The following is a 16,201-nucleotide window of genomic DNA, read 5'->3' on the forward strand; positions in this document are numbered from 1 at the left end:
GGCACTTCTTACAGGGCCCAAAAGTGAGTCCAACTTTCTCCTAATGTGAAGCCTGAGCAGTTTAAGCTAAACACAACCATAAGCAAGGCTCCAAAAGATTCTACTTTTCTTGTCCAAGTGAAGAAGCAAACTTCCTGAGGGACTTGCTTGCCGTGAATATCAAAACACAACCACAAGGGCAGGGAAGTGTTAATGAGGACTTTCAAGAAATTGATGGGTTGATTCACCATAAAGGCCTCCTCTATGTTCCATGAGGCTCAACATGCTTGGAATAACTACAAAAGAGGCATGAACTTTCAACAATAGGACATTTTGGGGTCAATAAGACAATCGAGCTTATATCACGTGACTTTTGGTGGCCTCAAATGTGGAAACTTGTCAAAGTGTATGTGGACACTTGTGACACTTGCAATAGATCCAAGGTCCCTTGTCATCGTCTTCATGGATTACTTCATCCCTTCCCTATTCCAAGCAAGCCATGATTAGTATATCCATGGATTTTATTATGAAGCTACCCTTGTCATAGGGATTGACTCCATTCTAGTGGCCATGGAGAGGTTTACAAAGATGGAACTATTCATTCCAACCACCAAAACCATCACTGGAGAAAGTATGACCAAACTCTCCCTACAAATATCTATTGTTGCCATGACTTACCTGATGACATTGTTTGTGATCAAGGCACACAACTCGTCTCTAGATTTTGAAAAAGTCTTTTCAAGTTACTAGGAGTACATATAAACCTCTTATCGGTCACTCACCCCCAAAGTGATGGACAAACAAAGAAAGTAAATGAAGTCTTCAAGAAATATCTACATTGAGCAATCAATTATCCTAAAGATAATTGGGTGGATCTACTACCATTGGGAGAGTTTTCTCACAATAATATTGTTCATGCTTCTACTCACCACACCCCATTCTTTGCCAACCATGGTTAACATCCCAAAATGGATATCCATATGAATCATCGAGTGAAGAATCTAACTAGTAAACCTTGCTCTATAGAGAGAAATTTCTCTATAAGCGTTGCTCTATGATGATACACAGCGATCCGGATCGAGAGTCAAAATTCATCTTGCCCACGCTTTCTCTCTCCTATGTTTTTGCTCAACATGGTGTGTCCCCCCAAAAAATTTCTCTCTTTCCATTTCTCTCTCCTCCACATCCCCACACTCCCTTTTCACCTTTTTGAGGAGTAGAGAACCGGCCCCCGGGATTCACCATGAAAAACGTACCACACCACGGAAGTGCAAGGAAGGGGGGTTTGTTACAAGTAACATAAGCGTATAATTTAGGGGCAGGCCCCCAATAATTTATCTTCCAAGCTTAAAAATAAGGGAGGGGGTATCATATTTATTGGTGGTCGTAGTGTTGGAGGGGGGGAGAAAGTGAGAAAAGGAAAAATGAGAGGATTTTTTTGTGTTTCAAAATCATGGCTTTCCAAAAGATTCTTCCCTTGAACTTGTGAGTCAATAGCTACAAGGATACATGCAAGAACTATCACTTGCTTTGTATCAATTTCTAGTTTTGAGATTATAGCTCATTTGTTGAAGGATGAAAGCTATAAAGAGTTTGCATAAATACAAATTTAAAGGTAGAACCTAACACAACTATATAACCATGTTTTTTGAGTAATTTAGATGGGTCAAAATTGGAAGAGTAGCTAGAGTACAGACTGAACGAGCACATAGTTTGAAAGTCAAACTAAGACACATTGAGGGTACATCTAGTTATCTATATAAGTGGTTCCTTAGTACGTTGCCAGTCACTATGCTACATGCTCTTTGACTAGTTTTACTCAGTTAGATCATGTGAAACCTAAATTTTATATGTAAGATAGGGGTCTGATAATTTTCTGCCTTGATTGTCGTATAAGCGTAGAAAGGGGGATCATATTCCCTAATATGAGTTGTATATAGGGGTTTTATCAAAGTTGTCCGCTTGCAGGTGGCATCCCATTTTGTATATAGAGTGAATCCCCGAGGGGACCGGAGAGAACTTTTGGAGGGAGCTTTTTATGGAAAACGGACCGGTTGGCAAATTTATTGAAAAAGATCTCTCTATGAACTTTGTGCTAGATCCCCTAATCTTATGCAAAAAGCTCCCTCCGCCAAATGCTAGTTGATGTCATAGGCCGTCGCCCAAAATTGTGCCTCCACATTAATTGACACCACTATAGAGTGGCGGTTGGGTGGTTGGAGGTCTTGTGTGCACTTCTAACAATGTGCTTGCACACAAGCTACAATACATAAGAAGACAAGTGTATAAGTCTCACACGCAAGAGCATTATATGACTCTTTATTCCACAAAATAAGCAATACATTCTTTGTAATGGAAATGGCCTATGAACTTTGAGAGTAGCGGAATTAGGAAATTAGATAAAGCACTATTATGAGATTACTTTGCAAGCATAGCGGATGAACTTAATTGATGGTAGCAACATAAACATGGTACTTAGTTAACTTGGCATGAACAATACTTTTGCAAGAGAGAGAGAGTTTAGAGAACATGACAATAGTTGAGGACCCGATTCATACGGAGCCTGTCCCCCCTCCAATAGGCATTTGTATTATAGTTTCTTCCATCAAGAGAGACTTGGTACAATACAATCTTTGTGTTCCTTGTGACCTAGGTGATGCACTGAAGATGGAAAGCTTCATGCATCACAAGCATAACATAAACTTTGTAGAAAGCATTAACTATCCCAAGCCTTAGTCCCAAGGCCTCAAACACCTTCGAAGGTGGAGAGATCTAGCGGGGAATGAGGGTAGGGAAGAGGAAGAAGAAACATTCCATAGGAGAAAGAAATAGTTCTTCACTTATCATCACTCTTCTTGCTAGCATACATAATAGCATATTAATGAAGATGGAGAAGATGGCAAGCTTAAGCATTGGAGCATGGATCTTGGTTGGATTTGCATTCCATAGCCAAGAGTGTTGGTGTAGGCTCTCACTTCTCACAAGCTTGGAGAGGGAGATGGAGTTCCTCAACTTTCACCAAGTGAGAATCGTCCACAAAATGAGTGTGCGTGTGGTGTATATCACCCCAGCACCCCCCTTGCTTGCTTGGGGTGATTTGTAGCTTTTACACATGTTTCAAGATCATTGGACCCCTCTCCCCCCTAGCCAATCACATGCAACATGCATTCAAGTACATGGGTAGTCTTTGGACAAGTGCCCTCCTTACCCCTTAGAGAGAGAGAGAGAGCTTGAAAACATCTAGATATTTTTTGGATGGAACTAGAAGCTCATTGGACCCCTCTTTAGCCCAACCAATAGCATTCAAGCACACCACGTGGCTAAGCATAGGGAGAGTCTGACATGTGTCCCATGTGCCCTTTGAGAAAAGGGGTGCCCTTTGGGTGAGTGGGAGGTTAAGTCAAAAATTCCCCTAACTTTGAGACTTTCATGCATGTGAAGCTTCTCAAGCACCTTCCTCATTAAGTTTGTAGGGTCTCTTTTTGACTCAAGCACCTTACCCCCCATGCATAGGGAGCTTCTCAAGCACCTTCCTCATTAAGTTGGTAGGGTCTCTTTTTGACTCAAGCACCTTACCCCCCATGCATAGGAAGCTTCTCAAGCACCTTCCTTATTAAATTTGTAGGGTCTCTTTTTTACTCCAGCACCTTACCCCCCATGCATAGGAAGCTTCTCAAGCACCTTTCTCATTAAGTATGACAAGCACCTCAAGTACCTTAGTCATCAAGCATGACAAGCATTTCAAGCACCTTAGTCATCAAGCACGATAAGCACCTCAAGCTTAGGTCGGGTTTCCACCTCAAGCTCAGCCCTAGCTTGCCTAAGGTCAAAGGACTTTTAACACTAACCATTGGAGGTCTTTAATGAAGCTAACCCTAAGGTCTTTTAAGCTCCAAGAGATGCACGTTGCTCTTTGATAAACTACCTCCTTTTGGACCCCTATTGAGATGTAACCATCTCTCCTCTTGGTCCCTTGTTGAGGTAAATCTAGAAGCACTTATTGCACATTGCTCTTTGATAGACCATCTCCTTTTGGACCCCTATTGAGATGCAACCATCTCTCCTTTTGGTCCCGTGTTGAGATAGGTCTAGAAGCACATGTCTCTATTCTAACTCTTGTTCCCGTTTATTCTCCCACATTAAATGATCAGCTTAATATAAGAAAATCATTTGGTATAGTTAGATATTATATTTTATGACATTATTCACCTTGGAATACATTAGAATTAAAATACAAGCATCAAAAGTAAATGGTGTTGGATAGAACTTTCTCTGATGCAGCATTTGGTCCATTGTATAGGTTAGCCAAAGACAATGCATGTTTGCGTGTTTCAATTATTAAAGGATGCAATGCACACGAAGGGGGAGAGAGAGAGAGAGAGAGAGAGAGAGAGAGAGAGAGAGAGAGAGAGAGAGAGAGAGAGAGAGAGAGAGAGAGAGATGTACTTAACAATGCAGGAGGAGAAAATCACACCTCAATTGGTATGTTGCAACAGGTATGAGTGTCATCAAGACCTTGCATGTTCCATCTGCAATTGTTTTTTAAAGTAATTTATCTATTATCAATTCTCGACAATGACCTAGGGTAAGGTCATGTAGGCTTGCTTTACTGTTATCCACCTAGAGTAGCCCGTTATTATTCCGCAATGTTTTACCTTCATCATTCAAGTTAATAGCAAGTCAAACACATGAAAGAGAAGTGAACTAAAGGTGGGTGGCACGTAGAGAAACGCTTGCTGCTGTTGTGGTCTTGAAAATGACGCTAGAGAGAGAGAGAGAGAGAGAGAGAGAGAGAGAGAGAGAGAGAGAGAGAGAGAGAGAGAGATTGGACGAGAGAGGATAAATCACGATGTGAAAGCTAGGAACTTACGATTGGTAAGCTCAACTGCCAAGAAAGGATAACCACAGTGACTGCAAGTTTATTAAGAAGAGTCAAAGGTGCTTCAACCTCTTCCCCGACAGCTAGGGTGAATAAAGGCAAAGGGAAACAATTACAATTGTCTGCACTTTCTGCTTCTCCAAATATTAAAGACAAAGGAAAAGAACAGGTTTCAACCTCTCAAACTTGGATAGTGCCCAAGAAACCCGCTAAAGCTGCTACAGCCCATATTCCGGCATCTTCTCGTAATTATATGCCCCCTTTGAAGAATTTTTCTCAGAAAAAACTCCCTTGTAATGACAACACTTCTTTGGCTAAAGCTTGGGACAAGGTGGTCCGCTCTTACAAGGAAGTTGTTACAGGAGAAGCCTCTTCATCACAAGGTGCCTTTATTTTCAATCATCCAGGTCCAGGTCTTGACCCACCTCCTCAGGTCCCTACAACTGGGGAGGATGTGTTGATAGGCAGTGGTACTTGTGTTTTCTCCCCTTTTATGCTATGTGTATGCTTGACACTTTGTTTTGGCTCTTTTGATGTCAATGAATGCCTACCCAAGAAGAGGCTTTTGCATGTCAATAATGCTTATCTCAAGCATGAGCCTTTTTGCGCTATGATTGTGTATATCATCCTACCTTTGATCTCCCAGATGTATGTTGATATGGACATAGCCTAATTCCGCTTTGTTATGCGTGTTCAATGTGTTATCCAAAATTACGGCAGGGATTATTTGTCACAATTAAGGGAACATGTAATGAGGAAAAAGATGCTTGTAGCCGATTAATGCACTTGGTTAATAATTCTTCTCTTACTGACATTCAAATGACTGAGTTGTTTTTTGCTCGCGCTATGTTATGGCACATTGATGAGAGGAAATTGGCCAAATGGAAGACTTGAGCTCGTCAATCGGCTTTTGCAGATAAAGGATGTGCTTTTAAATGATTTTTCTAGCACTTGAATCACTCCAGGCAGTCTCAAGCTTTATGGAGATTTAAATTACCGTCAGGGGAGTGGACCTCCACTTTTCGAGAGCTAGCACTATCCCTACACTCTCATTATGGCAAGATTTTTGAGGCCCCTTCTTCTCCCACGAGATAAGCTCGCCAAGCGCGTCACATGTTTCTATCGCATGTTACTCCCATTCTTTCGATGCGGTAGGCTCAAGACTTGGAAGCTGTTTTCACTGAGTTGGAATTGTATGCCAGCTTGCTTGATTTGGGTCGATGGAGAGCTTCTGGTTGGGATGGTCACTCTGTGGAATTTTTCTTGTCTTTCTGGGATTATTTGAAGTTGCCTCTGTTGTTCATGATGCCAATACAGTTTGCGAACAACAGGAACTGCCCTCCTCTTGAAAAGAAGGTTTTCTCAAGCTGATACCTAAGCATGCATTGTGTGAAGAATTCTCTAATTGGCTTGATGACTGTGGTTATGTTCTTTTGTTCGCTGATGCGATGTCCCGCCTTCGGTTGGGTCCTCACTATTCTCCTCTCTGGCAGGAAATTCAAAGGATGCTTGCTGATCACTCACCCATTCCTCCTTTGAATGTGGACTCTCGCTTCTCTTATTGGAATCTGGCTACTACTAGATTGGACTGCGTCTCCGCTGGCAGGGTCTATGCCATCCTTCAGTCTGATGTATGGATTGTGCATCATGGTAATCAGTTGTGGTTGCTTTCCGAGTCATCTTTGTGGTGGCAACACACATTGTCTCGCATTTGAAGAGTCATCTACCTTTGAAGTAATGTGTTTTCTTGTGGCGTTGCTTGGTGGGAGCTCTACATGTTGGCAGTGTGTTACATGCTCGGCATATTGCGCCTTCCCGTTGCCCCGGATGCTTTGAAGCTAAGAAGACCGTGCCACACTTATTGTGGTGTTGTCACCACTCCAGAGCCTTCATTCGGCAAGTGTCAACTGCTCTTTGGCTGCGTTTTCCTTCCGGCTCTTTTCACATACGCTTTTGGCTTTTTGGGGTGCTCCAATCACCGCAATCTCAGTTTGCGATGTTTTTCACTTTGGTCAGATTTTGGACTCTGTGTGCCATCTAGCACCATAGGAACTCCTTAATGTTCCAAGGCACTTATGTTGACCCCATTCCCTATTTCAAATTATCTCTTGGTCAAGCTCTACATTTTGTTTATGACGCTGGAGACATCACTCTTGATACCTACAAGATTTACTTTGATTGTTTCTAGCCTTCAGAGCCCCATAGTGCTCCATTTTTTGTATCCCTTTCTTTTTGTGGGTTTTCCTCGCTTTGAGGTTTCCCAGTTGTAAATTAACCAAAGCAAATTTACAAAAAAAGTGTGTGTGTGTGTGTGTGTGTGTGTGTGTGTGTGTGTGTGTGTGTGTGTGTGTGTGTGTGAGAGAGAGAGAGAGAGAGAGAGAGAGAGAGAGAGAGAGTTCCTATCAAAAAATAGATTGTACATATCTTATTGCTATATTTTATGAAATTTTTTTATAACAATAACATCTATATTCTTGTTGTTAGTCTATCTATATGACCAATTGTGGGTGTATGAACATACTCTATTGCTACATTTTATGACAATCTTTATAACAATAGCATATATATGCTTATTCTTGCACTCAAGACATTTATGCATGCATGACTAATATGTCTACTTGCATCTATGTTATGGTATGATTTTGTTGTATATATCTGTTTCCATAATGAAAACTAGCCATCAAATATATTTCATACTACATAAGTGTAGCCAAGGGGCCAATTCAACAAGAGGGAAGAGATAGAGAGAGAAATGGAGAGAGAGAGAGAGAGAGGGAGAGAAGTGGAGGGATAGGGATAGAGATAGAGAGGTATAATGAGAGAAAAGAGTGACAGAAAGAGAACTAGAGGGATAGGTAGTTCCATTGTCAAGACTTTGGAGAACAAGTAGCACAAAACAAACCATATATGGCTTGCAAGCATATTTACTTCATCTTCTTTCGCTAGTTTTGACTTGCATTGAAACCACAATATGTTTATCCATCAAAGAAAACCGACAAATGAGGATCTGATTTGTGTGTTCAACTGTTGTCATACAACATAAAGCATAATTGTAATCATATTATTTCAATTATATCCCCGGGTGCCCACATTTAATTGTATGGCACGGACTATAACTGCTAGTTTGATATTGTAATTCTTTTTGTGGAAATTCATGATTTGAGAGGGTAGCTTGTGTCTTACTGTTCTTCTCCTATGTGAGAAGCATATTTTGGTTAGTACATGTTAGATGTGTATTTAATTTTGTAATTCTTTTTGGAGAATTTTGTGATTTAATAGGGTGGCAAGTATCTTCTAGTCCTACCTCTACATTCGAAGCATAATTTTTTTTAATGTACATGTTAAATTGAAATGCAAATACATCTAACATGTTTTGGTCATTACATGTTAGATGTTGATTTAATATTGTAGTCCTTTTTGAGAATTTCGTGATTTTAATAGGGTGGCTTGTATCTTCTTGTCCTACGCCTATGTTCGAAGCATAGTTTTTTTGGTGTACAAGTTAGATTGAGAATTGCGAAATAGCAAAGAAAGCTCCCTCCAAAAAGCTCTCTCCAACGAGGGTGTAGAAAGCTTTTTCCTTGCAAACACTATTCTTGTGAAACGATTAGAAAAGCTCTCTCCAAAAGCTCTCTATTATTCTCCTAATGTTCGGAATGAGGATTGACGTCTCTATGAGTGCATTCAAACACACAAAGTCACACACATAGAAAAATTCATCGAGAAATTCACCTTGAGCTTGCCTTTTCATTGCGTGAGGATATATTAATCACATATATGTCTTAAGATGAACTTGGATTGTGACTCAATGATGATCTCAACCAACTTTTGCAAATTGAAAATATATAAAGATTGGAGTAATGTTTAACATAAAGGGATGAGCTTCTCATTATGCTCACATGGCTAGGGTAGACTTATGAGCTTTCTCACATAAGTATGCATTATAGTTCATTGCCCCCTATTAAATTAATATGCTTATTTCAATGCTTAAATTGATAAGAATTTTAGGTTGGTACACTCGTATCTAGACATTTTTTCTATTCTTTGAAATGTAGCACATAAGATCAAGTTTGTTAGGCTCTCTCAGAATAATTACTTCCATCAATAAATGAGAGTGATCACCGTATGGAGCTCATCCTACCGTGGAGTTACAAACCTTGGGTGTAGAGTCAATAATGGGTGTTGGTAATGATTTTTGATAAATTTTTGTCCAAGTAGCTGATTGTCAAAGCACTTTTTAGCTCTACTAATGCTATAATAGCTTTAAGTACAATTTTATAATAACATCTTTAAGAGCCTTTTTTAGCAAAGTTTCATATATCTGGGAAGGGAAATCCTTCATCCAACCCAGACATCAACTATTAGTTGTGAAGTCAACTACATATTTTTTGTCTTGCAAATGTACGGTGCCATAAGGATTAAGTTTGTAATGGAAATTTATTTATTACAACTAGAGATGACAAAAGCACGCTTGGCTTATGGACTATGCAAAAAGATAGCAAGCTTATGGATATTTTATTTTTAAAGACTTCTTTATGAGCAATGGCTATTTTATTTCCGTGCGGATAATTTTGTAATCATTTTGAGTATTGAAGAAATCTATAAATAAATACGTGCAAGAGGAAAATACTGACTCTTGCCTCACTCTTGCATAGGGGGAGATTGCACCTAGTGCCTTGTATTTCTCTTCTGGATTCTCACCTTTCCTCTCTCTGTGCTTATGTAGCACTCCAATCTAGAAAGTACACCTGTAGATCATGTTCTCATGCTCTATCTCGTTCTCTATGAGTACACTTCTATCAATTTCATTCTGGATAACATGTGTATACAATCTTTCAAGTAATGAAGTTTATAAACATTTATTTATTAGAGCCAGAGGTGGCAAAAACACACTTGGCTTATGGACTATGCAAATGATAGCAAGTTTATGGACATATACTATCAAAGATCTCTTCAATAATAAAATTACCATTTCTCTTTATGTATGGATGGACTGTTTAAAATCATTTTGAGCATTGAAAAACACTATAAATAAATACGTGCAAGAGGAAAATATTGACTCTTGCACGGGGGAGGATTGTACCTAGTGCTTTGCATCCCTCTTCTCTCTTCTCTCTTCTCTCTCATGCTATGTGTAGCACTCCACTCTAGAAGGTACACATACATGAGTTCTTGTGCTTTCTCTTGTTCTCTATCTCTCTCAAATTGTGTGCCGCTCTAGATTGTGTGTATGATGATTCACCAAGTATGCAGATCTTTTGGTTTTATCATTTGTAGCATGTATTTTTGCAGGTACATCATGCACTCATCTATAGCAGAGTTTCTCCATCTTGCCTCTCATACTCACACACCCAAAAAACTAGCAAGTGAGTTTTGGTACATATTATCAAAAGTAAAATGCTTTAAGGAGAAGTGGAATTTTATTCCGCAATGGCTAAATTCACAAGAAGTAAAATACAAATTGCCACATTACATGTTACAATGACATCATGATCCATTTCTTGGGGGGGTCACTTAATAATTATGTGTTTATCACGTGAGTGCAACAAAGGGGTTATTAAATTTTATTTTTTCTTACATACAGAAGGGTACCATAAAATGAAATTGGAATTTTTTAAAAAAAATATTGAATAGAAAGAGGGTGTATCTTATTTGACAAAAATTCACAGATAAAGGGTTTTAAAAATATTCTTTGAACGCACGCCATATATACATTTAATACGAAGTGACTCCCTCAAAATCTATTGCGAGGGAGGATCGCATGCCTAGCTAGGTGCAGTTGGAGGTAGGGGAGTGTTGACCCGAGGTGGGATATTGAACACTATAGGGAAAGATATGGAGAAAAGAGCTCCTTTCTCACATGGGAGAATGTCAAAAAATTCTTGTGAATTAAAAGATATCCATCTAATTTTCATTTGTTAAAATATTGAGGATTTCCAATATAAAATTGAGATGAGAGAGAGTAAGTTTCCTTTGAAAATGGAACCTAGGAAATGACATTTGAGTTAAACTATCACTATAAATTTCAAAGTTTTCAATGTGTGTGTGGCTGTTTTATTTTAATAAACAAACACAAATGAACGTACAAGTTCAAAAGACAGCTAGCTTTAGACAAGTGACTAGGGGTAGCACAAAAACAACTCAATCTTAGAATTATTTTTGTACATTGCTATAAGAATGAGGTCTCATTCTAGTGTATAAGTACAAATGATGATCTGTGTTATCTGTTCGATAAAGTGATAAGAGTATGGTATATCAAGGACGAACAACAGCTAAGCCAAAAAATTCCAAGAAAGGACAAAGTCCTCACCTGCATCCATTCAAACAAGGCAACAAATATGTTAGCCTTGAATGTGTTTTATAGGTGTCAACGGACTATATCAGTTGTTATCCATGTCCAACTTACAACTTTTTAAACTTAAAACTATCCTCCAAAGTGCACATGTATTCCAGTTTTGTAAAGTACAAGGTGTGTGTGTTTTTATGGTTTATTTTAATGATTGTAAAAAAGGTAATTACCCCTTTAAGATACAAGCAAATTATGAGTATGGTTTCTATATAGTCCGATCTTATTAGACCTTAAATAGATATCTACATACATATCATTGTGATCGAAAGGCCACCGCCCCTTCCGATCCAAGTGTCTTAATATCATTATTAGCCCAAAGTTATTTTGCACCTACCCCTCCACCATACAACACCATATATTACATTGCAAGGTTGTCACGCTCTTTCCTGATGTAGCAAAATTAGTCAAATAATCTATCTAGACCAAGCAAGTGCACGTGGTATCCCTCTTACAGACTCCATCCCTAAAACCATTAGGAAAAATAAAGTAGCCTTATCTTCAACATTAGATACAAGCCCCAAAAAAACAACATTGTGTTATACATCAAACAAGTAGGCCCGGCCAATTTTCTTTTTAAGGTTGATTTTGGGGAATCTGCGTAGATCCTGTGCGCTTCGTGAAGGAAAGTAGTGGACGTCCAGGGACGCACTAGCGGTTGTCAAAGGTGGGTGGGGACACGTCTGCAGCACCTGGCGGGTTTTGACCATGCCCAACGGTTGCTCGGTTGTGTGTATTTTAGCAGCAAAAGCTCTTCCAAAAGCTGACGAGCTGCGCACAGATGGTGCTGGACGAGAGGTCGACGCAAACTGGACTGAAGACTACTGCTGACTGCGGAGACGCAAGGCACGTTGTCAAACCTGGACTGTTTGTCACTGTTGGTAAGTGTATCCGGCAGTCTGCCTTATTTCTTGCAATCCACTTTTGCTTATAAATGCATCTTCTGCAATTCGCTCTGTCGTTTGTAGACAAATGTGTTGCATTCTGTACAAACACAGTTGTACTGCTGCATGTGTAGAATTAAGATACAGCTTCTTGTGTTGGTCATAGGTAGTGAAGATGGCACGTTTGAAGGCATAAGCTAGGGCTAGGGCTGACTGTGATAACCCTCCTGTGCGAAAGAAGAGAAGGTCAAGAGCAGCAGAGGGTTTGGAGCGAACTAATGCAAACAGGAATAATGCTAATCACTCTCTCCCGAGTAGTAGAGTCATGGAAGTTAGTGTAACGATCTCTGTTGGGGGTGATGACATAGATGCGATGTTGTTGGGATGCATGAAGTCATTTTTTGAGAACGAATGTCTAGCTGGGCTTTGTGCATTGGAGAGGGGGGGGACTGCATTGCACCTTCATCTCCAAATGGTTGCACGGTTGTGGGCAACATCATTAATAGCTATCAACAAGAAGATCAAGGCATACTTGGTTTGGGACCGGGTGGCTCCTGTAGGTGGGATGGTGTTGTGTCAAGGGCTAAAACAACACAAAATGCACACATTTGAGGGGATGCTTGGGTATTGCCTGAAGGAACAAGATGAGCCACACTTTAGGAAAGTTATGCATAACATCAGTTCTGCTGATGTCAACAAAGGCGTAGAGCTCTATACCTTGTACGGAGCTGATGAGCTAAAAAATAGAGTATGCTTGACACCAGTAAATATATTCGATAGAGCATTGATGTTTTGGAAGTTCAAACTACGGCACCCAATTGAAAACGACTTCTTGTCGACGGTGCATAGGATGGTCAAGACAGGAAAATATTACCCGTCATCCTCATGGATAACTCCACATCAAGGACATGGAATGGAAATGGCAAAGATAAAATCTCTTTGTAACTGTATGATCTACCCGTCGTGCACAACATACGAAGATATTGTTAGCATCTTCGTTGCTAATGATACATGGGCAAACTGGTTTTGTTCCCGATGGAAAGAAAGACATAGGTATGCAAGTTGTGGCTCACACAATGCTTTCCAAATTTTCCTTTTTTTATGCCAGTAAATCTGTTTTGCAGCCCATCACCAGCAAGTGTTGAAAACCACAACGTCGGCACTGAGCTAAGCGATGCACAAATAGGCGACAACTTTGTCCCTCTAGTTCATCGCACTAATGTCACTACATTTGCTTTACAGTTGAGTTGATTCTTGTTGTTTTCATGCTACTTACAAATTGTTTTGTTGAGTGTCCAAGTTTCTCTATACAGTGTAAGCATGGATGAGCATGATGAGAACCAGTTGGCTGAATTCCAGGAGACACAAACAGAGGACTCTTTTGGTGCTATTGAAGACCAACGCATTGATAGGATGCATGACATTTTGATCGCTGTTTTGACAAAGATTGTCGGAGATGAGACGAACAACCGCCGTTCTCTACGCTCAGACCTAATCGGTGCTATCCATGCCTTGAAAGAAACCATTGAGAATTATGCAACAAATCTTGCTGATGTACAGGTCGTCAAGTTGGAGGAGCAAATCTTTACCTTGCGAGGCAAAGTGACGCAGCTGAAGAGCCAATTGAACAAGCTCAATGCAATAGTTTGCAGGCTCTCGAACCTCTTAACGAGGGCTCCCATATGATAGCTATCTCGACATCATTTTTGTATAACAGCAAGCAAGATCATAACTTGCTTGGTTTTGTAATATGTACATTGTTCACAACAAGCAAGATGATAACTTGCCTGGTTTTGTAATATTTGTTACTGTTTGAGCTAATGAACTGATGTACCGGATGGTTAAACAATCATTAGACAATCCATAATTCTGTTTTCGTCTGCTGATTCTATTTTCGTCAATCTTTGCAGACAAATGATCAATTGAAAATGGACAACTTTATTTTTTGTTTGCTGATTTTGTTTTTGTCAATGTTTCCACACAAATGATCAATTCAAAATGGACAGTTTAATTTTTCATGTACGATTCGTTGTAACCATGTGAACAGTCAACTTGCGAGCATCATGCATTGTCCATACGAATAGGCAAAAACATTGTTTCTTTTCCTTTTGCAATCTTGGTGAAATAGAATCTTGAGCCTTAATTAATGTATTTAGCAAGAATAGACCCAGTAGGTGAGTATCCAAACAATTATCTCGTGTTTGGCTTAGGCATCTACTCAGCTAAGCATATAAAGCCAAAACAAATCACCAAGACTAGATTGTGTACAAGGTACCAATCCCTCCTATTTTTTGAAAAAAATGTAATGACACCATGCCTTATGTGTAAAAAAACAACTTGATTCAGTCTTCTCAGCCACGACATCCGCCAGCAAGCGTTATCAAATACCTCCACCATAGTATGCAATACAACCCAAACCACAATCATGCAGTACAACACTCCAAAAGCGACACGATCATTACGGTAGCACCCCAATGATAACCAAATATCAAATGCAACAAAAGCCCATAAGACTAGGTCCCTTTTTATACAATGACTCGATACATCTTCACCCCAAAAAACTCAGCGCCAACCTCTATTGTACAACCCGAAGAGACCAGGGGTAAATCAGACTTGCATCCCCTCTCTTTTTACTCAATGTATCAGACCAACCAATAAGTAGATGAATCCCCGTTGCATCCTACCATTCAATGGCATCAATAGCTCAAACCACAGTTTGTAGCCTCGCATAGTTACAAAGGGTGGGCATGGTTATTCATTTAATGCTTCTTTTTGCGTGTGACCAAGATTGGTGACCAAGATTGAGGCTCAGTTATTTGTTCAAATAACTGATAACTAAGCCTCACATGACCATAGCCAAATATTGCTTTTGGACGAGTGTGGGATACTTCACAAGTTGATCAACAACAAGCAAGCTCTTTGGAATGCAAAGGTAATATGACTCCAACTCACTTTAAAGTGTGTAATGCTTTAAGGGTTGTCATCCTCACCAAAATATTGGAAGCACATAATGAACAAGAAACATGGACTTCACCATTCAACATGAAAGGGATTTACTAAGGTAGCTAATGCCAAAGAAGGAAACATAAGGTCAGGTCCAGCTTATATACTCAATAAATAACTAGCCAAAGTACCTACTGATGCACTCTTTTCCCAATTTTAAAAAGGCATGTTTTCTAGGTGATAGGTTTCATTCTAGTGGCTTGAATTGCTCAGGTGCCCATTTTACACTTGTCTTTTAGTTAATATAAATAAATGCCAAATACATATGAAGGACCGCTTGCAAATGCTTATAAAAGTGCGTGCACATTATTTATTCTTTGTTGAAAGTGAGAAAGATGTATACAACATTGTGTGTGTGTGTGTGTGCGCGCGCGCGAGAGCGAGAGAGAGAGGAATGGGAGTTTAAAGAGAAGAAAATGTTAAAGGGAAAATGAAGAAGAAGAGAGACACAAATGGACTAATGAAAAGTCGTCCACAAACACAAAAGATCTTTTTACTTTTCACTTTCATATGTCTTTTGACTTATTATCTTTATTATCTTAGTGTGTTTTTTCATTTCCTAAACTCACCCTTCACTTAGACACTTGAAATGCTTCAAAAGAATTTTTATTTTTTCAAGATTGGGGAGGCCTAATTATTGATTGGTCCACTTAACTAGCGGGACCATGGTATTTGCTTTGAATATCGGATGGCAATTTTTCATGTGTTATGACCCTCATCCTTTGGTCCTTTGAATTCCTTTTACGTTGAAAAGGTCTAAAAAAGACTTTCATAAACGTGCTTAAAGAAGAGGTTGTTATCCACACAAAACATGTTCTCTCCTATATTCTCTCTTTGTGGATTGTGGATGGAACTTGCAAGGGAAGTGGTGAGCCAGCATGCGAAGACCAAACAATGCTTGAAGACCAAGCTGTGCTTAGTATAATCTCATAGACAAAATTTAAAATGTTATCTTCAAAATTTACATAAGAGATGAGAGTATCTATCAAACTATTATTTGTATGGTCATTGGGTGCCATGGCTTTATTTTGAGTTTTTGATTAATATAATCTCAAGTCACATTTTGTGAGTATTGTCGTGCACATGAGCGAGCGCGAGAGCGAGAGAGAG

At 39.5% G+C, this 16,201-nt stretch overlaps 1 protein-coding gene and 1 pseudogene across 1 annotated transcript; both read left to right on the plus strand.

The window, feature by feature from the left end:
• The first annotated feature begins 5,111 nt into the window (after positions 1-5,111).
• LOC147449411 (uncharacterized) lies at positions 5,112-13,887 on the plus strand. Its single transcript, XM_086521561.1, is given in 5 exon segments — positions 5,112-5,360; positions 11,950-12,004; positions 12,007-12,085; positions 13,402-13,648; positions 13,741-13,887. Coding segments are annotated over 5 exon segments (777 nt in total).
• On the plus strand, positions 12,500-13,339 carry LOC147449412 (uncharacterized; annotated as a pseudogene).
• Positions 13,888-16,201: the final 2,314 nt, after the last annotated feature.

The sequence above is a fragment of the Adiantum capillus-veneris genome, chromosome 10 (genome assembly GCF_014529385.1).
Source record: "Adiantum capillus-veneris isolate H3 chromosome 10, ASM1452938v2, whole genome shotgun sequence".
Taxonomy (NCBI): Eukaryota; Viridiplantae; Streptophyta; class Polypodiopsida; order Polypodiales; family Pteridaceae; genus Adiantum; species Adiantum capillus-veneris.